Here is a 26495-nt window from a genome sequence, read left to right on the forward strand (position 1 = left end):
TAACCGTGCAACCTACCGCAGTCGTGGGTATGAAGATGAAGTGGGATCTGGGATTCATCGATCATTCCAAGCACGGCTCGAATGGCTCTCGTACCAATAGGCAGCAGGTTCTATGACTTCCTGGTACCCGAGATGACTGTGGACAGGGTTTGGTAAATGATGTCTGACAGTTTCTAGTGGCGGCCGGTATTCTCTCGAGAATCGCGCGAATCGTTCCAAAGCCGGTGATATATCATGTCGCTTAGGAGAAGCGTCTTCTCAGCAAAGAAGCCTGAACCCTGTCGAGCTGTCAACCTATGTCGAGCGGAGAGGTCGGTAATAGGCAGCGGCAATGATACAGGTATTTGTGAGCACCTGTACTCCGTACAAACAAAAGATTCACCTCGCAATCTCAGGCTAGCATCTAATAAGAGCATGCCCGTCGCGTGGTAGGTGGGATGAGCACGGCCCTCCCTTGCATTCTTTCCAGAAAAGAGGCTCCAAGAGCACGCGGATCTGCGCATGAACCACACGCATCAACCGCCCCCTGGTCCAGATCTCCAGAATGGCCTGAAACGATTGGGCAGCGCGACCAGTGCAACAGGGCTGGCTGCCACTTTATGCTTTGCATAGTGCTAAGTCGGATAACGGCCCCGGCTCGGGTGCCCGCATGATCAAGGAAACAAGAGGGAAAAAGCAAAAAGCAAAAAGCAAAAGGGAAAAGGGAAATGAAACGGGCTAAGAAAAGAGGCATTGGGGGCCGTTATGCGATTGCCAAGCACTTTGCTGAGTTGGTATCTGCAAACACCAACGGGGAAGAGTCACATCCCTCCACCTTGAGATTTGTGGCCTGCATGGTCTGACCAGGGGGGCTCGTTTTACTTGGTTCCTGGGGAGGTTTGCTTTGATGGAACTCGCGCGAATTGAAGCACAAAACGGCCGGTGCCTCGAGCATCAAAGAGCCTGCAGCTTGGTCGGAGCAGAGCCTCGAAGAAGGGATAGACGTCCGTTGGCAGCTGTGGAACGAACCAGGCATGCATCTGGCACGGTAGCGCGGCTCATTTTGTCAGTTGTCACATCACCCTGGCGCCAATTTGTGAGTCGATTTGCTTACACGCTGGTGTTGTCCCGCTGTCCGTTGGTACCTGAACTGTATTTTATTAGTCCGCAGTCCGCTGGCCGGGCCGAGTACTTGCAGGTACAGTACAGCAAATACGCTCAACTCGTATTAGCAACAGGCGGCAATAAGAGAGATGGAGGTGAAATTGAGCAGTGGCGGAGTTTGGAATGGAGTTTGAGGGTATCCGGAGAGTATTTTTTTACTGCCTTGGGAATTTGTACCAGCAGATTTGTAATCCTCAAGGTGTAGTTCGGTGATTGTTTGCACTTTCTCTGGTACCTTTCTCCAGGTTCCTTCACACTGACCTCTGGCAGGTGTAGGACCTTGTAATTAAGGCACTGGGGAAATACCACCTAACGCATTCACCACCGACATGAAGCTTCGCAGATCATCGTCTCTCACTCTCATCCCCTCCCTGCGTTACGAGTACTGTACTTACTCGTATCATGTCATCTTTTCTTGATCCATCTGGCAAGCCACAACGCAAGAGCAGCTCTACTAGCGGCAGCTTTAGCTCTGCTGGTCTCAATAGGCTGTCAATGATTGCGGTCCCGTCGGCTTCAGCCGCCTGCTAGTCCTTGCAGCTACTGGGCGACTACGAGTAACTGCTGGAACAGCTCGTTGCTACCGCAAGCGCTATTGGAAATCCCGGCGTCGTTCGTGTCTGGTCGCTTACAAGCATTCGTACGAGGTTTTTGTACCTGTAAAGCAAGGAGGCCTTGTCAAGTCGCCGACTTTGGCACCGACCAGTTGCTTGCGAAAACCGCCATGTTGCCGCCCCAGGCTCCGCGACAACGCACCGAATCTGCACCCGCCGCGAGCCCCTTTCTTTGTTGTCGGAGTGCGGTCCAATCCCGAGGCCCCATGGACCCTCCCCTGCGAGAAACGTGGCCGGCATCTCTTGGCGGAGAGCCCTGCTGGGCAAAATGCACGCACGAGCCGCTACAAGTTGGAGGCAGCTGCGGCCATGGCAAGCCAGCCAGTCGAACGAAGTTGAGCAAAGTCGTCAGTCGTCATCGATATGCACGACTGCTGGTCTCGGCCATGAAGAGGCAATGCTTGCCGGCCATTGATTCGTCTGTTGTGTTTGTATGTGTACGAGTACACTCGTGTGCCGCCCCTCGGCCGTTCCGTTGAAGCACAATCCAATCCACCACGGCAGAGGGGGGCCTGGCTACAGTATCGCTGCTGCAGCATCCTTGGATCCGGTGAGGGCCGTATTTCCACGCACGCGACTCTCGTTTGTGCTTGTGCTCCGTACTCCGTAAAGTACGTACAAGTTCAGTAGCGGCAGCGTCCCAGCATCTCCGTATTGCATTACAGGTTTTACTGCTGCTGGTACCAAGTGTACTCGTACTCAATATACGGCGAACGTACTTGTACGGGCCCTGGTACGGAATTGCTACCCCAGTCCTCCGTAGAGGGAACCAGAGCGGCCGTCCTGATACCGGTACTCCGTACTCCATACGCTTCATATCTTGGGTGGCTCTTTGACCACGGATAGCGCGTTTCTGACCTGCCCTTCCTGGGCGTTTCAAGCTATGCGCCTCGGCGTGCTTCGATCCCAATCCCTCGCTAGCTTGGCTGCAGCTCGGGGCCATCTGGGGGCTCCGTTAAAATACGGCCAGGGCGCCATCGTGTTTCATCCTCCGTCTTCCCAAGGCCTATTACACAAAGGAATTCGCCCCGGCCGTGGCCGCGAGCAATCGATCTCATTGCTGCTCCATACACCTTTGTGGCACTTCAACTTTTACAACTCCATTTCTTATAGCGACTGGGCCATGGCGCCGTTGGCCAGATCGCACTGACGTTATTTCGTGTCCCTCGTTTTAATTGTGATACTATTATTTCCTTTATCTTTTGCTACTGCTGTTTCCTTCTGCCCCGCGGCTACCGCACAGGACGCTTCGACAAACGCCTGGACCAAGTTTACTCTCATCGCAGCGCTTGTAACCTGGTAGACGATCCAAGAACCGAGGACTAAGAACGGCCTCTGCTTGAACCGACATGGTCAGCCGGCCTCACTGACGCCAAATTTAACATTGGTAGAACACGGAGAATCCGAAGCTTCCATCATCTGGTCCGGGAGCTCCTGCCTAGGCGGACGACAGCGAAGAAGTAAAAAAAGCAAACTCTCTGGGTCCATGGTTTCCTGCCGCTGTCGAAGCTTCTCACTATCGTCATCCGTGCTTTCTCTCCCAAACAATTCTCGACACTCATTCAACCTTCTCTCTTATTTCTGATAACTCTCATCTATTTATTTTCCTTTTTTCCTTGACTCTGTTTTATTCGAATTCAATATTTCTCAGCATCTTTGCAAATAAAGATGCACCGAGCATCTTCAACACCTCTGCCTCCCCAGGGTATGCCCCGGTCGTCAAGCGCCGCAGCTATCAACAGCAATAACAACCCCAAAGTTCGCTCTCAGACCAGCTCTAGGATAATTCGGGCCCAAATCTCAAGCCCGATACCCATACCAGATCCCTTGGACAAGGAGCTGTCTATTAGACCACAAGAAGTGAGCTTTTCCGGGTACATGCCTCAACACGCCAACATCACGCAACCCTCCATGGATACCTCACGACCGTCAGCGGAATTTTCCCGCCGCCGCATTTCCTTCACACCTGAGCGATCTCGGTCAGTTCTCCGAACGGCCTTTAGCAGAATATTTGGCCGCAAGAAGGGACCCCGACCCAAGACAGGCCTGGCTTCAGCAGGTTCAGAGGAGGATAGGCAAAACGAGCAGTACAGTGTAAGTGCATCGGTTACTTCATCAGAGAGCCGCGAGCTTCGTTACAAAGGATTTACTGATGCAACCAAACAGGATCCCGTGAACAGCACTTCTCCTGCCCGGAGCCCACCTACGAAAATCTCTGAACCCATTCCCGTTTCTGAATATGATCGGGCTTTACGGTCTCATTCTGTTGGTCCCGAGGATGTGATGGCCATCCGAAGTGCGCGCAGCCCCGTCAACCAAGACTTCAGTGGCCACGTAAGAAGGCGCACCGGAACTGGCAGCGATGCTCACCCGGCCAGTGCTCGCTGGGTAAAGCCGACGGGACTGACTCCGCGTCCTGCCAGCACTCAGGACTGGGGAAGCAGGCTGGTTGATGATAGCCATGATCCCGAAGAGATTGGCCGTGCTATTACGACGGGTCTTAAACGCCGGTCTAGGAGCCTGTCGTTTATCCCTTTAATCGAAACCACTCCAGCCCCAAGCATTACACGGCGGCGCAGCGACGAGATTCCTCGCGGGTGGCGAGAAAGCTACGACCAAGAACCCGCATCCCCTATATCATCAACGGCGCCAGATGGCGAGGACCGGCGGGCCACCTTCATTAGCGACAAATCAGACGACGAGTCTAAGACTGATGATGAAGCAGAGTTGCCGGATGAAATTGACTCACCTGTGAAGCCTTTTACCTTTAGCAACATCCCTTACATGACAGAGTTTGCCGGCACGAGCATGAAAATTACAGATGCCGTGAATCTTGAGACGCGAATTGGCCAAGTCGAGAATCGTTTAAGCTTGGTGGAAGGCCTTCTAACGCATGCCCGCCAAGCAACTCCAGTTGCTGGATTGCCAGACGATGTCTCGGAACGATTGGCGCCGCCTGCGCCTGCGTGGCCATCTACCTTTGCAACGGCGGTTCGTCCATCTTCTCATTCTTCTGCTCAGTTTTCTGGGACATCCAGACTCTCGTTTGGCGAGATACCGATCTATGCACGATCAGCAAGCCAACAAGCAACAAAGCAGCCCATGTTTGCCACCCCTGAGCGACCGGCGCTTGCGTCCAGTCTCCCTACGCTTTCCAAATCCTTCCCTACCGGATCATTCCTAATGGATCACGAAACTTACAATACACTCCTGACAACAATGGAGAACGATCGTGCTGCTCGAATAGCATTGGAAGCGCAAGTAATGGAACTCAGCCGGCAGGTCAGTCGCCTTTCCAAAGGTTTACCTAGCACTCGCGCCGCCCAAACGAAAGATGACGCTGCATCTCACCCCCTCGGGCAAACGTCCGTATTCGATTTCGGAGACGCCAACGGAGATTTTGTAACAAAGGATCGTGGCTTGAGTTACAGGAGAGATCACACTGAAGATTCTGGGATAGGCACCGAAGCTGGTGACAAAGACTATCCCGAATCATTTGCCACGCTAAACGAGGAAAACCACCCAGATTTACCATTCAACACACCCAACGCGGCGTTGTCGCTTTCTAAGCTCACAATGATGGGTGGTATTCCGGCATCTCAACAAGCATTATCGCAGACGATCTAGATGACGTATGAATCTGGATCGCGATGAAAAGAAAAACAAAGGAACAAAAAAACGATAAACCAATTGGCATTTCATAAGTTCTGGTACCTGCTAGCGCTGTATTACTTGTGTATTATATACCCCATTCCTGCGATGTTGAAATCGTCTGGAATATTGTCTATAGCATTGTTGTTTGTGAGGCGCTGATGGGGTGTGATTTCGGGTTGGGCAAGGACTGGGGGCAATTGAGGCCCTTCAGCCAAGGGTTGCACGCGGGACCATAGACAGAAGGATGGCTCGACAGTTTTTGTTAAGAAAAATAAAGTATTTTGACCCTAAAAGGCACGTACAATTCTATAGTGATGTTTCTACGGGAAAGGGGGGAGCTCTAATTGATATGTTGTTTCTGATATCATGTCGAGTTGAAGTGACATATGTTTTGCTATTCCCTTTTAACGCCAGATAAATCAGCAGCCCTCGTTATTCGTACATGCCCATGATCATCGGGTGTTTGGCTTAATAGCAGTATTAACCATCCATGAGCCTGTTATTCCGTTAAGAGCGGAGTAAATCATCCCTGAGCCCCCAGCTGCCAACGAGAGCCATGGACTTTTCGTCTCCTGGAGCCAGGCGGTCGTCCTGGAGCGTATCGGCAAGGCATGTCCAAGGGTCACGGCCGCCACCCCACTTGAGAAGATTCTCCTTGAGGCGCTCGCCGTTATCGCGGCCGATGGCAGCGCCGTCCTCGCCGGCGCGGAAGACGACACGCCAGACCCGCTCGGCGATGACGCGGTCGAAGAGGTAGCTGTAGTAGGTGCTGCCGTAGCTGTGCAGGTGGCCGAAGAAGCCCTGCCAGCGAGTCTCGGGGGGATCGCGGGGCCCGTGGGCGAAGCGGGCGTGGATGTCGTGGAAGGCGGCGGTTGAGTCGAAACCCGGGGAGGCGACTTCGGGGGCGTGGTAGGCCTGGTCGACCATGGCGAGGAGGATCTGGTGCTCAGTGTCGATGCCCTCAAAGCGCTTGGAGACGCGGATGCGCTCGGCGACGAGGTCGTAGGGCAGCGGCTGGTCCGTCTTCCAGTGGCGGGCGAAGAGCGAGAGCACCGTGCGGTCGGCGGCGAAGTGTTCCATGAGGGTGGAGGGGAGCTCGGCGAAGTCGGTTGCGCAGCGGGTGCCCGAGACGTTTTGGAACGAGGTGCGCGCCAGGATGGAGTGGATGGCGTGGCCCATCTCGTGGAAGAGCGTCTCGACCGAGTAGAAGGACAAGAACGCCGGCTCTTTGGCGTTGTCGTTCTTGGGGAAATCACAGACGAGGGCGATGGTGGGCAGCTGCTTCAGGGTGCCGTCGCGAGACGACGTCTCCATGCCGTCGTTGGCAGCTTGCTCGGCGGATTCAAAAGCAGGCATGTTGGGGCCATTGAGGTCGGAGCCAACCTCGTCGATCTCGTCGGGGAGGATCTCACGGGAGCATCGAACGGTGAAGTGGGCTGGGTTGGGAGACTTTTGCGGCCGGTAGAAGAGATCGCAGTATAAAACGGCCACTTGGCCGCCATTATCCGACACGACGTCCAGGCGCTTGACATCAGGATGCCAGGTTTCGCCCGGGAGCGTCTCCCGTGGAACGAGACGGATGCCATAGAGACGATCAAAGAGACGAGACAGGCCCTGGATGACGGTCCCGACGGAGAAGTAAGCCGTCAAGTGATCGTCAAACCTGACCCGGGACCGCATCTCGGTTCGAATCTTCTCCATGTAAAAGTCCCTGTCCCACGCTTGGAGAGTGGCGTCCTGCATAGCTAGCCTCTCCTGCTTCTTCTGCGTCAATTCGCTCAGCTCCTGCTGAATAATGGGAGCGTTGTGGTCCCTCAGAGCAAGGAGAAACTGCATCACTGAAGCGGGCGACTTGGCCATCATGCGGTCCTTGAGCGCCATGTGTCCGTGGCTCTGGAAGCCGGCGAGATTCGCCAGCTCTGCCCTTAGCTTGAGCATCGTCTCCAGTAGCTTGATGGTCCGGCCGGATGCCCTCCGCTGGGCGAGATAGATTTCCTTGCGAGTCTCCTCGTCATACACGCTCTGTAGGGCGGCTGCGGCCTCGGAGCCGGTGGTGGGGACCGAGATGTTGGACCGGACCTTGAGGGATGCGGCGAGGCCGGGATATAAGCCGTAGAAGCGATGCGACGGCAGCGTCACCTCCTTCCGCTCCGGCTCCATGCCCTGGACAAACGCCGAACCGACGTCGCTGATGCGGGAGGATAGCTCAACGAATCTGTCGCGGGCCGTTTTGGGCAAGTTGACGGCAGACTTCATGAAGTCGAGCTTGAGCAGCTCTGCCACTGTCTTCTCCTCCTCGGACCAGGTCGATGTAACCTCGGGACGGGACATCGCCTCTCCCAACTGGTCGCTCAGCCCAGTCATAGTATTCAGTTGATTCATGTACTGGTACACCATTGACCAGGCGTCTGCCGCGGCCTGTTGAAAGCGCACATCAGGGTGCGTCATGCGAACAAAGTCGGACATGTCGAGGACACGGCAGAGCAAATCGCTCAGCCGGTCGAGGTCCCGTACCAGCGATTGGTACTCATGAGTTGTCGAAGCGGCGAGTACTCGGTGGACGATCCTAGTCGCCCTCTGCAGGTTCTTCTGCGCAAAGACGAGGAATCCATCTGGACTGGTCAGGTAGCGATTCTTGAATAATCCTTGGCTCTTCTTCAGGCTGAAATTGGCAAACGTCCGGCCGGATGGGGCGTCGAATAGCTCGCGGAGAAGCGCATCGTCATGTTGAGAGCTTGTGAAGTGATCGGCCGGCAGCTTCGAAGCATCGGTTACCGGCGCCGCAGAGGCAGCAGCAGCAGCAGCGGAAGCGCTCGACTCCCATCGAATATGCGGCTTAGGCTTGATCACGCGACGACAGCATCGGGTGCAGACCCGGAGGCGGGAACCCCCGGAGTTGAGCATTGCTAGCGTTGGGAATGAAGACGGATATTGGGGGCATACGTAGAACTAATCGTCCTCATAGTATCATGCGCAAAATCCGAGCAAAGGAAGTCCCAATTGCAGTCGAATGTGTTGTAACGAGGCAGAAAAAATCAAGGTGGGAACCGAAGTTCGGAGTTGCGACATGTGGTACCTTGAAGATGTACCGACACGATCCCGAAAGCCGATATGTGCAACCGCCAAGCTCGAATTGACTCAAGATAAGTTGGATATATTAAGGAGAGAGACTCGGATATAGTTGATAAGCATGGCTTAGATAGATATATATCTTTTCAACATATTAATGACAGCATTTTCCATTCCAAATGGACTTACTGGGGTTTCATTCGGAGCAGGCCAAGACCCCTCATTGTTTCCCAAATAGAGGCACTTCACTTACACACACGGAAGTGATCGCTGATCTCGTGTCCAACTGTTGCCCAGGTTTACCGCTCTCTGAGATATAAGGAAAATGATCAGGATTATTAAGATTCCCGTAATCAGAGAGGGTCATTGCTATTGGGTTGGCTGGATGGCCAGTCCATGCATGTTCTTCATGACGAGACTGACACAGGCCGTTACGTAGATCGGGCATACTTTCATCATCTTTGTCCATCTCACTGATTTGGGTCTCTTTCGGTTAGTCTGGTCATGTATTTCTTGGAAATTGTTGAGCAATGTAATTCTTGTAGATGAGAACGGACCTCATCAGCTATAATAAGCCAGTGGACTTCTGATTGAAGAAGTGCTGAAAGTTATCTGATATAGAACTGTCCAAACCAATGCATTGTAATTGTTCATTGTTTTTTCGTATTCAAATTTGGATGAAAGTATATGGCTTGCAGAGATAAATGGCAAAACTGGACATTTGCGTGTATACGAGGATACAATTGTTTTCATACATGTCGACCTACCAGAGACAGAACTGTGTATCTATATTTTATTGGCCCCTCTCTTTCGTCTCTGATCGTGTAACATCCATCACCGCAATACGGGATAGGGAACTAAATAAAATTTGAATCACGGACTAATACTCTATAAACTACCAGAAGATACAGCATTAAGAAAGAAAGGAAAAGAGCAGATCAAGAATAGACCAAAGTTATGTTCAGTGTCCAATTGGATCATGCAGCAAACCTCCCCAATGCGGCAATATCCCAGCATGTTAGCCGCCGGGGCCGGAATTTCTCTGGCGCCGCCCGTCGGAATAGTGCGGGATCCTGGCAAGATCGCATGAGCCTTTTCAAAAATACATCATCGAAGTCAGTTTGACCACCAATTCGCCCTGCATCATGGCCGCGAGAGTGCTCCTGCAGCGGGTAGGCAATGCATCCAACATTCCGTTCGGCGGTACATGTCAGCTAATTGAGTCGTGATTCAGCGCTCCTTTGCGCCGCTGGCCGCAGCCGCCCTAGGCGGAATTGCTTTTTCGCCGGCGGTGGTCTTTGCTGAGGCTCCCAAGGTGTGCCCATGACCTCGTGTCTCCTATTGTGTTAAAAATAAAACGACAACTTCTAATAAACAATACAAAATACGCAGAGAAAGCCAATCTACGATGAAGTCGAGTTCCACTCTCCGCTGCCCGTAGCACCCTCACCACCGGCCGTTCTCCCCAGCCAGCCCATCAACGACAATGCCGACGAAGAGCCAGCGTCCCGAGTCCCTACTCCCACCGACCGACTGGCCGTCCAGATTGGACGCGCGCGCCTGTTCCTCTACGACGTTGCCGTGGCCGCCGAGAACAAGGTCAACCAGACCATGGATTCGGCCTTTGACCTGGAGCAGTCCTTCACCCGCACAATCGCCTCCCTGGCGCCCCCGCGAGAGAGCGGCGAGAAGCTCATGCCTGGCGGAATCTACGTCCTGGTCGCTGCTATGGCAGGCAGCATCCTGACCAGGAACCGAAGCATCGTGCTGCGCGCCACCCTCCCCTTCGCCCTCGGCGTCGGTGCCAGCTGGACGGTACTCCCCATTACTATGCGCAACGTGTCCGACCTGGCGTGGAAGTACGAGCAAAAGTTCCCCGCCGTGGCCGAATCTCACATCAAGCTGCGCGAGGGCATCCAGAAGGGAATTCATTTTGCAAAGGTCCACAGGGAAGTGGGTGTACAGTACGTCGACGACAAGGTCACCAACGTCCGTGAGGCGGTTGAGAATTGGGTTGCGCAGGGAAAGTAAAGCGGAGGGAAAACATGTGTTAATTTTAAAAAAGCGATTGTACCATCACATAGAGATTTTTTTTGTAACCTGTTCTACATCTCATTTTGTTCATATGAGAGCTTCAAAAAATGGGTCGAGACGAGGCAGAAAATACAAAAGAGGGGCCGTGGGCTGCATAAAATACATGAGAGATAGTAAACAGACACACATATCAGAAGTATTCAGATCTGGTTCATATTCTCAAATGGCTCAACTATGTAAGTTCGTGTTTATCATGGGTGATGTGGTCACCACGCGCAGGGCATCCCTCATGCTGCGTTAATTTCAAGAGCTGCCTCCCTCCCAAACTCCGCCCGTGATGCATCCTTGTGTCTCCCTCCTTTTGTCTATTAAGTTTCCTCCCCCTTCATCCAACAGAAGCAATGGGCAATGGTTCAGGCTCCGGCTGCGTGATGGCTCCTCGCTCCGACAGTGCCTTTTTCTGCTGTGTCTTAACTCTGGCTTGTCCCGTCTGTCCGCCGGCGGCTAGGGCAGCGGCATTGGATTTACCCTTTTTCGACTGCTTCACTGGTGGCTTGTCGAGTCCCCGCCTCACGTCCGCTTCTCGAGCTTGCTCCATGAACTCTTCATGACCCAGCATCCGGCAGACATCTGAGTAGCTCTTGCTCTGGGTCAAGGGCTGGTGAAGCCCGGCTTTCCCGGGGACCATCTGGGCCAGGAGATATTTTGTGTTGCCAAATCGGTTCTCGACATCCATGCATGTCTTGACGTACTCCTTGACAACTTCTTCCCAGGGAGCAAGGCCTCCTTCAGCCTCGGTCCTGAAGCAGCTGGGATTCTTCTCAGCGGAAGTGGCAATCATGGCACCATCTGCGCCGAATTCCTTTGCCAATTTTAATCCTTCATCCTTGGACTCCACATCACCATTCATCAAGCAGGCCACGCCAGCCTCGTGGCAAATTTCGGCAACCATGCGCAGCTGGCCACGGATAGCACGCTCGCGAGGTCGCATTGGCGTTGTTCTGCAATGAACTGTGAGTCCTGTGATACCTGTGGCAACAAGTTTCCTGACAAGGGCTTCGGTCTCGGCAGGCGTCTCAAGAATGCGAATTTTGACACTGATGCCGATCTCGAATTCAGGAGTGATGTTCTGAACCAATTTCTCTAGGATTGCGCACAGCTTGTCTGGAGTTCGCAAAAGGGCAGCACCCATGCCTCCACTTGTGCTAAAGGGTTTCGGGCATCCGGCATTGACGTCTATGCCGGCAACATCTGCTGCGACCAATCGTGAAGCCTCCAATGCGCGATCCGGGTCCGAAGTTCCAATCTGAAAGATGAGCTTGCCCTTCTCCTTCTCGGGGTGAACTGCGTATATGATATTCTCCTTTGCATCCGGTGGCGGTTCTTTCTGGCCGTGAGAGGCCACTCGGAACCACTCGACTGTCTGGGTGGCTTCGTTGTATCGTCTCGTCGTTCCAATCATTGCTCGATCAACTGTTTCTGGGCCTGAAGCAATCATGTCAGAAAACAACTTTATACCTCAAGAAGCAAGAAGGTTGCCTCTTTACTCACCCCACACGAGATCAGCGCCGTACTTGAGCGCGAGCAGTCGAGAGGGAAGTTCTCCAGAGCGCACCATTGGCGCAAGAACTACCTTGCCGCGGTAATCCACACCGCGGCGAGGAATCGGGACCATTTTGACCTCTGAAGCCATGATTCTGTTCAGCAACCTCAGCATGCCACTTTGGCGCAAGGCGCAACGTGCAAGTTTCTTGCTTGATGACAAAATCCAAAATCCTGACCCCCCAGGTGGGATGCCACAACAAATGATTCAACTAGCGCTTATCGGCCATATCGCTTATCGATAACGGAATATCCCATAATTAAAATGGAGACCGCTCCGATGTGGATCCGAATTCGGAGCCGAGCTTTGAAACCTGTCCCGCCTTTGATTGATTTGCCCTTTCAGTTTCAGCCACCTGGATGTCTCTGTGGAAATGGGGACGGGAGTCAATATTGAGCCGCAAAGTTACGAATGCGCGCTCCTGGAATGCGCAAATCACTATGCAGCAACGATGGGAATGCACATAATCTTAAAAGTAGACGGACGGGGTTGTGACACAGGCCATGGGTAGATGAATATTGGCTAAATTGCTGTTGATAAGGCCTGCAATATTAAGAGAAATTAAGGTCGCGTGACAAGATTAACGGCAAACTTCATTTTGGCGGGGGGCTGCAGGTAGATTGCTGCAGGTTGAGTGCGGTAGCATCCAAGTCTCGGGAGCGAGACAACATGAAGACCTCAATGATACAGTCAAGGTACATACTAGTGGTACAGCAACACATTGCCTCCTGTGGTGGTTAAGAATAGTAGCTGGTATTTTGGTTCCAGCATTAGTCAGGGCTATCGCATTTGGTGGAGTAGACTGAAAGGGCTGGGTCTGGAACAGAGCAATTGAGACTATTTCAAGCATATTCCCCGACGGCGATACGGTATTCATTCGATTAGTTTGGCCGTCTGTTCGTGATGTGAGGCCGCGTCTATTTTTGTCGCAATGTGCCGGGAGGGTGTGCTAGTCCCAGGTGTCAACCCACGTTTACGAGGTCGATCTCGAGCGCACACAGATTTTCGACTATGATTACGATTACCTCGTGTTTGCCGGCAATAGATCTTGATTCGTCGCAGTGGCGGCACACTTTGGATGAAAAGGGCTGTAATATTCGTAGATCATGTCAAAAATTTTACGGGCGCCTTTGTGCCCAGTGCCGACAAATCTTTTATTCGATCAACCTGATTTAGGATTTCGAAACATTGGAACCAGGTACTAATTTACAGTGAATATTTCGGCTCCATTCCTAGTAGTCTCCTTTGTGCTTATGCTAAACTTTGTTTATTTCAAGGGGAGACAAAGAGCCAGGGAACAGTATCGAGGGAAATAAACATTTTAATGATATCAAGTATGTACGACGTACTAGCAGTCAGTTAGCATGCGCCATCCTCCAATACTCGGTTTGAGGTTCTGGTGGTCCTGGCGTTAGTTTCAGGGATCCGTTCCCTATTGAGGCATCCCGGCCCCAACATGCGGTTCTGGCGCGCAGGGGATAGGGGAGGTCCAACGTCAGAAAGCGGCACGTAAAGAAACGGGCATTGAATGGCCAGTTCCGCAACATTAATGCACAAGCAAACAAGTTTGGCAGCAGTACCACATGAGTATTACAAGAGTGCTACAAGAGCCATTTATTTGCCTCAACTCAACTCGGCTCAGTTGTTGACTTCAACCCTGCGGCCACAAAGAGGTTCACAGCCTCCAGTCGGTACATCACCTGAAAGAAAAGGTACCGGCTAGCGACCTCCCCGAGCGAATTAGGCGCGCAGCCATGGGCTAGATCCACTCTAGCCCCCGAGACCTCAGGGGCTTGGTTGGTGGGGGAGAGGTCACTGGGGTCTTTGTGAGCAGAAAAAGGGCCCAATTGCTTCTACAGATTGCGGCTAGGTAGCACAAAGTGAGTCCATCGTAGTGGGTTCGATGGTGTGGCGCTTGCATGAGGGATGAGGGGAAAGCGATGAAAGCACAGCAGTCAAAGTACGAGGCAATGTAAACAATGGGCGCTGAGAGCTGGAATACGAGCACCGTTTAAGCTCATTCGTATCAACAGCCGGCTGCAAGAATAGGGCTCCTGCAGGCGCTCTCTCGCTTGCAATGTACGGGCATGTACTCTCCAAGTACCAGACATTAGTACCTGTACCCCTGGGTCTTGTCTGTGATAAGGGTCTCCATCGACAAAGGGTTGTGGGTTGCAAGCTGTGGTCTAGCCGTCTTGAATGCTCTGAAACTTCCTTGTCATTCCCTGGACGCGCCGATCAAGTCCAATTGGATTCCCTCGTGACGACATAGCCAGTAAATCCCAATAATCTCTGTGTACCTGCCTCGACCGCGAGTACTAAACGGTACTGGCATATGTAAAGGCGGACGAGGTATTACCCGACCCAGTGCTACTTGTACCAGAGTGTGTCTGTCCCAAAAGGCGAGCTGGCAGCAATCTACACCACATTCCCGCCGCCCCATGCCAAGAGGGCCAGCCTGCACCTTTCTGCATATGCTGGCGGCCACAAAAAACATTCGGTTTGCAGCTTCGTCGTCCGTTTAGCATTGAGTTCCATTAGCCACAAGCACCTGGTCGCGCACGGGGAGTCAGACTCCTCGCTGCCAGTGTTTTTCCAGAGCCGGTGACGGGGGAACCAACCACGTACGAGTCCCAGACCAGTGCGCCCCGAAATCCAGGAGACAGATAGAGAGAGAGACTGAGAGAGAGAGCATCTCCAGCAGAGCAGCATCGCCGACCCAGCAATGGAGAGCACCCAGTCTTACATGGCCGATGATGGCGACTCCAAGAAGAAGCGAGGCCGCCTCATGGGCAAGCTGTTTGGCAAGGACCGCAAGGCTGAGGAGTCGGCCAACGCTGCATCTGTAGATGCCTTCCTACACAGCTCTGCCGACACGCTCAACGTCTCCCATCCACCGCCACCGATTCCTCCCCAGGTCTCACTCTCGCTGCCCAAGCTGGACACCAGCATCTCTCGCTTTCCCCAAGCACTAGCTGTCAACCAGCAGGCCCAGCAGAACCGCGCTATAGCTCCGGGCGCCGGCAATGACGTCCGATCTCCAAAGCGAAGCCCACGACCGAGTCGCAAGGGCCTCTCGGTGAGGTTCACGGAATCGTACCCCGAGGTCATGGGCGAAGGCGGTGACGAGTCCGAGACACCAACGATAGAGATATCGAGGAGAAAGAAGGACCGCCAACAACCTCCCCCGCCGACACCGCCTCAGAGCCGGCCAAACCCACCTTCGAGCAGGCCCTCTTACTCCAACAACGACCTGTCGTCCTCGCAAGATGACTTCGTACCTAAGCCGATATCCCGAACCCAGACCGGCTACTCGTCCATCTACAGCCCTGAGCCCGAATCCAGGCCGTTGCCCAAGACGAGAACCAATTCGTCGTTCTTGGAACCACAGAACCCTGGTAGAAACCAATCTCCAGGCCTCCTGGGGGCCCCAGGCAACACTGATGAGAATAGAAAGTCCTTCATCGAGATTCATCAGGCCCAGATGGCGCTGGCTGAGGGAAGAGCCTTTGCCAAGGCTGCCCGCACCGCCAGTGCAGCATCTGAGCATGATTGGGGTGAGAGGAAGCTGCCCTCATCTCGCGAGCTAAACGATTCCCCAGAACCTACGTCTCCCGAAGCCCAGGCCAGGCCAACTACCGATTACAGCCCTGTTACCTCCATGTCTACAAATTCCAGCACTTTCCCGTCGCCGAGCAATCCAACTGCATCAAAGTCGTTACGTGAGATTCCGCGACGCCCAAGCGGCAGCTCTCAAAATGACCCTCCGCCCCGCGCTCCACCCTCCATGGCCTCGAGAGCGCTCTCAGTTCGTGTCACAGACGCGGTAGCCGGCAGCGAAGCTCTCAAGACGTTTATTGCCAGAAGTAGGCATCTTTTTTCGCTATTTCGTCTACATGCCGAGCAGGTACGACCGCTATCATCTTGTTCCCAGTCGCAGCTTGCACGGGGAAGTCTTTGGTGGTTTTTGAAAGGTAGAATGGGCTTGGAGGCAGCTATTCGCGACCGCCCTACTACTCCACAGTCGCAGATGCAGCTTGAACTAGACAGACAGCAGGCGCACTCCAATCTGGCCAAGTCGTATTGGCTCTGCCAGGAAGTTCTCCCCGACCTCGTTGAGGCTCAAGGTCTGGCGCCAGACGCTGAAGTTGCGGATGTAGCTCAAAATCTGGTGACAGCCCTGACGAAGCTTGCAATCTCGATGAAGCGAAACCAAATCCTGCCACCAGAAGATACCGTGTTACCGCAAACCATTGACAAGTCTATTTGGGTGGAATATCCTCCGCTGAGCCAGGATATGGTCGCTTTGCTGACGGGCAATTGGGGCGGTGGCTTGACCGCAATGCAGCACCCCATGACCTACCTCGAGCTTCTGGACGCTTTCCCCGTGGGCGATACGGCAGAAACGTTTTGCTATGGCAGATTGCCCACTGAGGTGTACCTCATGGAGCAAGGGAGAGAGAACAAGCAGCTGCGCTTCGTCTGCATGCTGTCTTTGGTTCGACCTACCAAGCAGAACGGCCTCATCTTTGTGGTTTCTAGCCAGGATGGCAACATCCAACTGCCGATCCAGGATCGAACAAGCGCAGGCGGGCCTTGCTGGGAAGATATTCGTTGGAGACCTGAGACTTCTTCCTTTGACCTGCGCCTGCCTCGTGGCTTCAAGCTGTCGGTGCAGTTGACACAGAGCGACTACAGAATGCTTTACAACATGTACGACTACGCCTCGAAGCTTCAGCAAACGCTCCAGCCGCGGCCCGACGAGCAGGTGGTATTCCGAAACACACTCAAGTCCTTTCAGTACCTGGATGCGGACCCCAACTCCCGAGCATTCCCCAAGGATCAGATACCTTCTTGTGACCTAGCCCTCTTCGAAAAGCTCCGCAAGGAGAATGGACCACAGGGACAACGATGCTGGCACACTGGGCTCCGCATAGCAGTTGTGACAGGGCCAAAGACGAGGACAGCGTGTGGAGTGTCCCACACTTATCCTCCGCCGTTGCCAGTGCAGTTTGGATTCTTCAGAGCTGAGGGAGACCTACCTGCCTTTTCAGTCAAGTTTGAAAATGGTCGACAAAAAGGCCGAATGGTAATGGTGTTTAGCGACGAAAAAGAACGCGCTCGCTTCCATTCGCTGCTCACTGGCACGTCTATAGAGCCCGGCGAGAAAGTCTTTACCGACGTGCCAATTACCAGCGTTACCATTGCCCAAAGCCTTCGCGAGCCACTTGGCATGGCACCCTTTAGCCGGCTGCAGTGGAAGGCCGGCAGAGTCGTAAATGACGAGTACGGTATCGAGGGAGATGCGGCTCCTACGGTCCTTGCAGACAGGCTGAGGATTGTCCTGGAGCATCAGTACGGTACCATCACAGACAGAATCAACGTCGAGCCCGGGGAGCTGCGGATGCGCCTGGAGGTCAGCAACGCCAAAGTGCTCAAGTTCCTTCGCCAACCACAGCAGGACATGACGATTGCAATCGCTGAATCGCAAGTGGGCAAGGACGTGCCGCGAAATATGTGGGACTCGCTGCAGCTCATCAAGATGAACCAAACAATACGATCCATCGAGTTCAACAGCCTCAAGGACCTCCATGCCTTCCAATACGCAGTCTTCGGCTTTGAAGTCGTTTTCGATGCGCTGGCAGTCACATTTGCCATTGCGCGGCGTCGCATGGTTGTCCCCATTCACAAGAAGTGGGAGGCAGGATATACCAGAATTCAGGTCATCAAGCAAGAAGACAAGCAGCTGCAGCTACTGGCATTCTTCGAAGAGTTCAGCCATGGGCACTGCATGAATTTTGTACTCAAGGGCACCGATCTTTACGAGGCTTTCCACAGAGGCAGCAAGTCAGGCATTCGGTTCGTCGATGCCAAGTTTCCGCTCCCGCGGCTGCCGGCCGACAAAGACGGGGACTACGACGACATGGCCTTTGTCTGCCTAGATCTGCCGGATCTGCCGGGCGAACACGACGATATCTCCATCATGTTTGAAAACGAAGAAGGTAAGCCAAGCAGAGAACGCTTTTGTATACCAAAAACACTGCAGTGCAGGATCTGAGCTGTTGCTAACTGTTACATAGATCGGGATCGTCTTGCCCAATGTCTTCCGGCCCCTATCAAGGGTTCTTCGAGGATATCACGAATGAAGTGAGCGGGATAGTAATTAACGCGGATACGTACATGACAATTCCCATCAGCCGATAGCGATGCGCATGAGCAGTGGTTGCGCTGCAGCTTCCAAACACACTGTCTAAGTGCTGCGATCCAGCAAAGCGGTATGCACCTATGCTTTGTAGCGGGCCTGAATTTAGAGTAGATTGTTGGCATCGTGGATATACCTTTAACAGGGACGAAAAGGCGGAGCAGGGAGTAGAGTAGGAGCCACACCGGGGGAAAAGAGCCATTGGTCAGGTCCATCTACCGGTAGAGCAAACGGCCCGTCGCTCCGAGGAGACATATGAAATACCCAAGAGAGAAGAAAAAAGGATAGGCGGAAGCATGACCTGATATAAAGAGCAGGGTCGAATTTAGCGATGGATGTACTTTTCTTGCAAGCATTGGCGGAGAGATCTTAAAGACTATTTCCCCCTTCGTATTCCCCCCGGCAGTCCATGTGCAACCTTGGATCAGCCATGAAGATAATAGTATGTGTATATACCTAGAGCGTTTGGATTTTTCTTTTTCTGCTTGTCTAGAACTGGGTGCCCCTTTGAAGAGCAGATGGGCAAGCTAGCATAATTGGAGCATGTGGTCTGCAAATGAGATACCGGTTTGAGGACTCAGTGTGACGCGCACAATTATCGGGCTAGTCTTTATCGTTGTGAAGTCGCCACAGCCGCCTAGTTTCCTTGGGCGTAGAGTCGTGATCATGATGTCTGTCAGCCAGAACAACATAGTTATTAGAAAGCAATAGTAATCGGCGGTGGCAATTCCTTTGTGCTTTCACCCATGATAATCAAGAAGCAAGGCAGCCGCCTCTCCCCGATCTGGGCCCCCCTCCCTAAACTACATGAGGCCGTAGCGGCAAAGTCTCATCCCATGTGCCAAACTCGGGAGCGGCGGGATATGAAGCTTCTAGTGCTAAGACGCTGTGTGTGTTTGCATGACCTTCTTGTTTCTTTTTCTATTTACAGCGTCTCTTTGATTTCCTCGTCGTGCCGGACTTTATATCGACTCCGAGGTGCGTTGGCTGTTTGGGGACCGCGGCTCGGAGAGGGTTCCGGCGGCCGAAGTATTATGGGGAAGCTGAGAAAAGGGAAAGTCGGTGGTTTTTTTTTCTCTCTTCTTCGGCTTGAGATGGAAGGGGTTGGATTTTGTTGGGATTTGCTAATATGTTCTATTAATTTTTTGGACAAAACTAATGTACGGCCGTAAGGAGATTTTGTTGGCTGCTTATGGGCTTGGTGGTAATTACTGCCAGCTTATTGCTATAACATCTGGCTCGGGGTGATTATCTTGGAGAAAGTCAAGTACAGTACAGTAATTCTGCGCAGTTTTTTCTGGTTGTTTCCTTGTTAGCAGGGAGTTAAAAATACATGTCCAACGTACGGTGGGCTGTCTGGAGAGATGAGATTCGGGGGGGGATCCAGTAATAAGGCGGTATATTGGCACGATGCCAGATCTGACTGGGAGAGCTTTGCCGTTGATGGTGACCCGCGAGCTAGCAGCTAAGGTTAGCAGTAGGTAACTAGTACAAAAACTGTTGAGTCGGCTTGATCAAAGCTGAGGTATCTCGACATGCGCCTGTAGGTAGGAATATGTGCCTGTGCAGGTTGGTATGTAGGACATATGCGGATTGTCTCTGGGGATGCTTCGTCACGGCAACACGCGGCGAGGACGAATGCTGCCCGTGGTGTCGGGGCCCTAAGGTGCGTGTTCCGCTGAAATAATTTAACATTGAAGCTTGGTGAGAGCTGTCATACCTACTAGGTAGTAGGTACCGAGTACATCGCACAGCGGCTAGATTGGTTGACCCTGTGACAGGTTTAGCGGCAACGTCATAGATTCATGTAGAGAGTACGTAATTGGCATGTGATGATGTGGTTCCTGATAGGTACCCGATACCTCGTATTGTGCGCAAAAGCGTGCAAAGAAAGGCGTGGATTTACATGTGGCTGGCCCTCACTCTGCTTTTTCTTTTTGCCGCCCATTGTCAATCGGAGGTATGGCATCATCATTAGAGGTTGGGTCTCTTCTAAGTACTGGAGGAGGCCTCGATGCCCAGTACGAATATCCTTACGTATCCCGTTTTCCTCCATAGGCACCCAGATTATTTCAAGACGCAACCCAAGTGCAATAGCCGGTTCGGTGGCATCCGCCGGACAGATTCAACCTCCTTGGGCCTGCAGGCACCTGTAAATGAAAAGCCCGAACATGGGGTTAGCCAGTTATTCGAGTTCTTGGTGCTAGGTAGATCAGCTCATACACACATGCCGCAGTATGAGTACAACGGACGTTGACTTTTTACTTGGCTAATACCAGAAAGACAATACCCTGGTTTTCTAGCTTGACGTAGCTTCCCTTTTGTCTTCGCTTCTTTTTCCCTTTTATTTCTATCCTCATTTCTCCTCGCTTCCCTCCTCTTCTCGCTTTTGCTAAGCACTCTTCCGGGGTCGTGGGTTTCGAGCCATCATTTTTACTACATTAGACCTACAGCGCCTACTAAGCTTCACAGCTCGCCCCGAAATACGTCAGTCATCAATCCAAAGTAACCGCCGCTCCGCCACCCTGGGTCTGCGCTGCGCTGCACTGCTTTTTGCGCCCACCAAAGTGCAAAAAGTCACAGACGAGGAGGATAACCCAAGTTCCTCTGCTGCAATCTTGGAATTCGAATACCTGCTTTCGCTACCGCACGTCTTATATGCTTGAGCCTCGCTATTGCTCTGCTCAATCTTAAAAAATTTTAGGAGTTAGAGGGGCTGCCGGCCGCTGGATTTTTTTTCTTTTCCACTGTTTCCCGAGCGAGCGAGCTCTACAGTAGCTTAATTTCGGGCTATGGGGCTTTCGTCTGTGCTAGCTCTCCCCCGGAGGAGTAGAGCGTCTACGGCTGGTAGTGAGTCCTGTGCCATTTGACCCCTCCGCCTCCGTCATTTCTTCAGCACCTGGATGACTTCGTTTTTTTAAATTCTTATCCCCGGGGTTTCCCAAGACACACGCACAAAGCAGAGACAGAGAGCTTTTCCTCCTTGTCTGCCCACACTTGGGAGAGCGGCCCTACATACCCATTCATTCTTATTCCCTTTGTCCTGCGAGCCCGAGCGCTCCCGCGGCTTTACGACCCTTCACCTACATTTTCCCTTGTTGCACTGCTTTGCGAAAAATTCAAAATGTTAACCAACTGGTTTGCGCAACCTGCAGGCAATCGATCCTCAACCGACGAAGGCAAGATCGATGGCGATGACGATACCCAGGGGTTGGAGCCGGATCAGGGCAATGGTAAGCTGCGCAACCCCATGGCGGGGGAGGGGAGGTGAAGCTTGGCATGGCGACATGGCGAGCTGGAATCACTCTGAAATATGGGAATCGTTGGGCTCACTAGACTGCAGTTCTTTCGCACATCATCTCACAGCTGCGTCCTGGCGCAGACCTGAGTCGCGTGGTCTTGCCCACGTTTATCCTCGAACCCCGAAGCATGCTGGAGAGGATAACAAAGTATGCCTTTGAGCTCTGCTTACTTGGTAGCCGTGCTGACCCGGTTGTAGCTTCATGTGCCACCCCGAGATGCTCCTGCATATTCCCACCATCGACGATCCCACCGAGCGATTTGTATCCGTCGTCAAATTCTACCTGAGCGGTTGGCACATTCGCCCACCGTATGTCTGTCTGTTCCAATCGAAGCGGTGCATTTGGCTAACGATTAGGCATTAGGGGAGTCAAGAAACCGCTGAATCCGATCCTGGGTGAAATCTTCTCCTGCTACTGGGATCTCGAGGGCAATAAGCGTGCCTACTACATCTCCGAACAGACCTCACACCACCCTCCCAAGTCTAGCTACTTTTACATGGCCCCCGATCACCATATTCGAATTGATGGTACCCTCAAGCCTCGGAGTAGATTCCTGGGCAATTCCGCTGCCAGCTTGATGGAGGGCATTGCTTTCCTTACCTTGTTAAACAGGGGTAACAATAAGTCCAAGGGAGAGCAATAGTGAGTCACATCCACAGGAGATCCGACGCGGTGATTCCAGCTGACCACTTCTCCGTAGCATATTAACACAGCCCAACATGTATGCAAGGAATATCTTAATCGGCAGAATGAAGTATGAGCTTGGCGACCACAGCTTTGTCCGGTGTCCCGAACTTGACTTGACCGCCGACATCGATTTCAAGACAAAGGGCTGGGTTGGAGGCACTTACAACGCTATTGGCGGCGTAATCAAGAGGGAGAGTACTGGCGAAGTCCTGTTTGAGCTTTCGGGCCTATGGAGTGAAGAAATGTTTATCAAGGATTTGAGGGTAAGTTGCTCATTCCAGACATGGCGAATTTTGCTGACAAGGGTAACTTGAAAGACCGGCCACCAAGACATGTTCTTTAATGCTACAAAGTCAAAGCCCAGCCCACCATTGGCTCGACCAATTAAGGAGCAGGAAGAGCGAGAATCTCAAAGACTATGGGAAAAGACTGCCAAGGCCGTTAAGGAACGCAATCACGAGCTGGCCACGGACGAAAAGACAAAGATCGAAGACCGACAGCGTGAGGAGGCTGCCATCAGGGCCCAGGACAATGTCGAATGGGTCCCGCGCCTCTTCCGTGCTGTTAAGAGCGGGCCTGGAGAGCCAGAGGAAGGCGAAGAGAGCTTGGAGTGGATCATCAATGCCCATATGTTGGTGTCATCCCCAATAACTTCGGTCAAACAACTAACACCCCACAGCGATACTACAGCATCTCCCGAGAAGCAGACAGAACAGATCCTCGCCATATACCCAATTGTAGCTGGCCAGACTTCTGGCGGCGCGACATCCATTCCGCCACCGGCTACCTCGCCAAAGGCGACCAAAAAGCCGACAAACCATGCGGTTGAAAAGCCCAAGGAAGTCGAAAAGCCTAAGGAAGAGGATAGCCTAATTGACTTTGGTAATGACGATGCTCCCACACCAGCTGCAAAGTCACCGGACGAAATCGAAAAAATGCTCACGGCGACTGGCAAACCCGCAGAAGGCCCCCTGATCGACTTTGCCCAGGACCTGAAGAAGGACTTGCCAGCAGATGGTGACCTCCTGTAGGACTTATGAAAAAAAAACAAAATGGGGGTCGAAGGTTTTGTGTGAGGAATGAAAAATCTTGGGAGTAATCATTGGCTAGGCGGCTAGGAAATACCTTGACAGAATAACGGCGCAAACAACATCGGGCTAGGCTACGATATAAATGGGCGCGCACCGTGATGCATTTGTGCTTAATTTTCAGTGTTGGCAGGGAGCAGGTCTTTGGGTCTTAACACGGGCATGCGATGGGACGGCAGCGTTGGGAGAAATATATCAACTATATCAATTTTGATTCATGCGTTCGATACGTTGCTAACAACCGTAAATTCTCTTGATGACTTATTAACTTTGCTTTAGAAAATGCCCACCGGAACGCCAGACCTTAAGCGCAAGAGTACATGTATCCCTAATTATCCTTGATTCCCAAAACAGTTCCCATTGATTTGCGCGTACTTGTATGCCCCCTTCTTAAAACCTCCGTCTAGTGGGCTCCGGCGTGGGTGACCGGCTCACACTCCGCTCGTCCCGGCCGCGCATCTTGAGCCACTTCTTGGTGCTGAGCGTGAGTTCCCGGTCGAGCTCGTCGCTGGGGTTCTTGCGATGGATGAAGTTGCAGAAGCCGCCGCGGACGCAGCCCTCGCCCGAATTGAGGCGGCAGCAGGCCTCGCGGAAGTCGGTGACGGGGCTGAGTTCGCAGTATATGGGGCGCGCGGCGTACCAGCGGCTGTTTAGCTGTTCGCAGGCGGCGGAGGCAGAGTCTTCGTATTTGAAGCGGGCGTATACGTTTCCAATGAGGTCTTGTAGAGAGAGAGAGATGTTAGCTATGGGAAGAAGGTTGGAGGGGAAAGAGAAAACATACGATCATTGTTGTTGTCGCAGACGACGAGTTCTTCCAGCTCGCCGTACTTGCAAAGCTCGCACCAGATATCCTCGTAAAAGGCGTCAAAGTGATTCTGCAGCTGCGAAGGGTTCATCCTGTTCTTGGGGTCGTAGGCGGGGTTCTGGTACAGGTTCGGCATGAGGATGGTCTGGCTGTACGAGGGCTTGACGTGTTTTCGCGAGCAGCGATCGCCGTGGCGACAGGCGCCGATTTTGAAGTAGAAGGAGCAGTTGACCTTGTCGAGCTCGGTACCGAAGATGGAGGCGAGGAAATTGGCCATTGTGGATGTTTATGAAATGGAGAAAAATGTGACGAGGCTGTGATGATGTATGGCTTTTTTTTGGTGGATGATATCAATTGGGAGATTTGCTTTGATGGGAGGATTGGAAAGAATCAATATGGCTTAGGAGCTATGAGAACGCCACAATCATGGACGAGGCTGAGTCACGTGTGTGGCTGATTAATTGAGTGGAACTGCTTCGATCCACCTGGAAACGGTCAAAGGATGGAGTTGACTTAGGCGCTGTGGAGTGTGATTTGTTCCTAGATCTTAAACCTGGACAACTTGATCCTGATTAGCTTATAGATTACCAGGTATTATATTCATCAACCAATATGACCAGTTGAATTACCAGTTTTGTCTCATTCAACACCAACAGCAGCTCTTCTTCCAAGTCTTTGAGCCTCTGTTATTTCTCCTCTATGCTGAAAGATGTAGCCCCATCCTCAACCCCATCATCTTCAGAAATTGAACTTGCAGACGACGAGTTTGCCAGCATGAAGGCACCTATCTCTATTTGTGTTCTGTAAAGCTCCTCATCGGACTCACCAGGTGAAAGATGTGGGGTGGTTTCTTTAGGTTCATCTTTCTTTGTCCGCCTTATTAATCTTGACAATTTCTTGAAATTTGGTTGCCAGAGTCTTGTGCATGGAGAAAACTTTAAATTGATCGTCACTGGAATTCGTGTAGTCATCCTCAGTGCCATCTAGGAATTCTTTTCGTTGCTGGGTATCAATTTGCCACGAGAATAACTTTTCAATACCTCCGTCAGGGTTAATTGTGTTTTTTTGACTGGCGTGTCCTAAGCAGCCAGGCCCTGGACAATGCTATCAGCATCTCCTGTCGAAACTGTTGTATAATCAGAAGCAGTGAAACTCATAATCGCGAGCTTTGGGTTGCGTAAACAAAGATTGAACGTCACAAGTGAGCCAATGAAAATCACGTAGAAGAGAGAAAGAGAGAAATATACCTAACTGCTCGGCCACCTGCTTTACTCCTCCTCGTGGGGTGGACTAGAATTCGGTATGACCACATCTCAGCCAGCAAGACATATGATAATTACATGCCACCAATTTCATCTTAATCACTTATAGGGAGTAATTACATGTAGACAACATCTCTTTGTCCTAGGTACAGGTCCCTTTGTCCTGCACACGTCTCGAGCACACGTCTCGATTGCGCCGGGTGGAATGTATGTATCTTCCCGCACGGCCCTCCTCCCCCGGGGCTTTCAAGAGCGGCGGAAATTCGCAACTCTATCCTTTTATTTAACATACACTGAAAATTTGAATGATTATTCTAAGTGACATCTGTCAGAACGTATTATATCCCTGATACAGCCCGAACATCAGTATGCCGAGCGACAATGAGTCTACGGATCATGCCGGGGGGGTGAAGGTCATTCACGGAGCTAAGGACTCCCCAGACATTGAGTAAGAACAGCATTTACTACATATCTTGCCAAAATGTCTCTCGATATCTAATCAGATGGAGTAGCATCGTCATCATGGATGGAATAGGACAAGATCTGTGTAAACCTTGGATGACCGACACCACTAATGAGAAGAAAGAGAACACCGCTCTTAAAGATCTCTATATGCAAATCAATGCTCGCGTTATGGTGTTCAATTCCAAATTGAATGACGGCGTTGATTAGCTTTTGACTAACAGCTTAACTCGAATTTCTGAAGTGCTCCTTAAGGAACTATCGCTCAGAAGATCCGAGAAGGAAAAGTTCAGACAATTCTCATAGTAGATCATAATTGGGCACACATTAACGTTGACGTATGTCGCAGAACCAAAGAACCTCAATAGCCTTCATAACGCGTGATCTTGGCGGAGCCATCGTGAAATAGGTGATTCATTTCATTTCCACTTGCTGGAGACGCATTTTGTTGATCTCTCACATCTTTCTAGGCTCTTGTTATAGCTGAGAGCAATGAAGCCTATTTTAGAATCTCGCAGGACTGCACTCTGCTAGTTAGAGGGGGAAACCAAGTCCCGCCACTCACGCTGG

At 52.1% G+C, this 26495-nt stretch overlaps 8 protein-coding genes across 8 annotated transcripts; 4 read left to right on the top strand and 4 right to left on the bottom strand.

Annotated features, from left to right (window-relative positions):
* Positions 1–206: 206 nt before the first annotated feature.
* On the bottom strand, positions 207–769 carry V8C40DRAFT_194993 (uncharacterized protein). The gene is made up of 2 exons (XM_083211900.1): positions 368–769; positions 207–278 (listed from the first exon to the last, which is right to left on the bottom strand). The coding sequence occupies exon 1, from the start codon at positions 731–733 to the stop codon at positions 404–406; it is 330 nt and encodes a 109-aa protein (XP_083075085.1). The 5' UTR covers positions 734–769; the 3' UTR covers positions 207–278; positions 368–403.
* A 1909-nt stretch (positions 770–2678) lies between these two features.
* Positions 2679–5746, top strand: V8C40DRAFT_241592 (uncharacterized protein). Its single transcript, XM_083215050.1, has 2 exons — positions 2679–3851; positions 3924–5746. Exons 1-2 carry the CDS (start codon positions 3426–3428, stop codon positions 5382–5384), a joined length of 1887 nt encoding a protein of 628 aa, XP_083075086.1. The 5' UTR covers positions 2679–3425; the 3' UTR covers positions 5385–5746.
* A 128-nt stretch (positions 5747–5874) lies between these two features.
* V8C40DRAFT_195035 (metalloendopeptidase) lies at positions 5875–8639 on the bottom strand. Its single transcript, XM_083211901.1, has one exon. It carries the CDS (start codon positions 8313–8315, stop codon positions 5919–5921), a length of 2397 nt encoding a protein of 798 aa, XP_083075087.1. The 5' UTR covers positions 8316–8639; the 3' UTR covers positions 5875–5918.
* Positions 8640–9589: 950 nt separating this feature from the next.
* Positions 9590–10710, top strand: V8C40DRAFT_241600 (apolipo protein O-domain-containing protein). The gene is made up of 3 exons (XM_083215051.1): positions 9590–9652; positions 9715–9795; positions 9873–10710. Exons 1-3 carry the CDS (start codon positions 9626–9628, stop codon positions 10509–10511), a joined length of 747 nt encoding a protein of 248 aa, XP_083075088.1. The 5' UTR covers positions 9590–9625; the 3' UTR covers positions 10512–10710.
* Positions 10703–12288, bottom strand: V8C40DRAFT_241601 (tRNA-dihydrouridine(20) synthase (NAD(+))). The gene is made up of 2 exons (XM_083215052.1): positions 12066–12288; positions 10703–11999 (listed from the first exon to the last, which is right to left on the bottom strand). The coding sequence occupies exons 1-2, from the start codon at positions 12229–12231 to the stop codon at positions 10900–10902; spliced, it is 1266 nt and encodes a 421-aa protein (XP_083075089.1). The 5' UTR covers positions 12232–12288; the 3' UTR covers positions 10703–10899.
* Positions 12289–14863: 2575 nt separating this feature from the next.
* On the top strand, positions 14864–18268 carry V8C40DRAFT_274158 (uncharacterized protein; the record flags this gene model as incomplete). Its single annotated transcript, XM_083220575.1, has 2 exons — positions 14864–18119; positions 18198–18268. 2 exons carry the CDS (start codon positions 14864–14866, stop codon positions 18266–18268), a joined length of 3327 nt encoding a protein of 1108 aa, XP_083075090.1.
* Positions 18269–21178: 2910 nt separating this feature from the next.
* On the top strand, positions 21179–23616 carry V8C40DRAFT_241611 (OSBP family protein). The gene is made up of 7 exons (XM_083215053.1): positions 21179–21552; positions 21663–21768; positions 21819–21929; positions 21985–22263; positions 22322–22571; positions 22626–22939; positions 22988–23616. The coding sequence occupies exons 1-7, from the start codon at positions 21444–21446 to the stop codon at positions 23337–23339; spliced, it is 1521 nt and encodes a 506-aa protein (XP_083075091.1). The 5' UTR covers positions 21179–21443; the 3' UTR covers positions 23340–23616.
* On the bottom strand, positions 23597–24571 carry V8C40DRAFT_241612 (zinc finger CCCH domain-containing RNA-binding protein). The gene is made up of 2 exons (XM_083215054.1): positions 24178–24571; positions 23597–24115 (listed from the first exon to the last, which is right to left on the bottom strand). Exons 1-2 carry the CDS (start codon positions 24476–24478, stop codon positions 23787–23789), a joined length of 630 nt encoding a protein of 209 aa, XP_083075092.1. The 5' UTR covers positions 24479–24571; the 3' UTR covers positions 23597–23786.
* Between the last annotated feature and the right edge of the window lie 1924 nt (positions 24572–26495).

The sequence above is a fragment of the Trichoderma camerunense genome (genome assembly GCF_050948025.1).
Source record: "Trichoderma camerunense strain CBS 138272 chromosome Unknown V8C40scaffold_6, whole genome shotgun sequence".
NCBI lineage: Eukaryota > Fungi > Ascomycota > Sordariomycetes > Hypocreales > Hypocreaceae > Trichoderma > Trichoderma camerunense.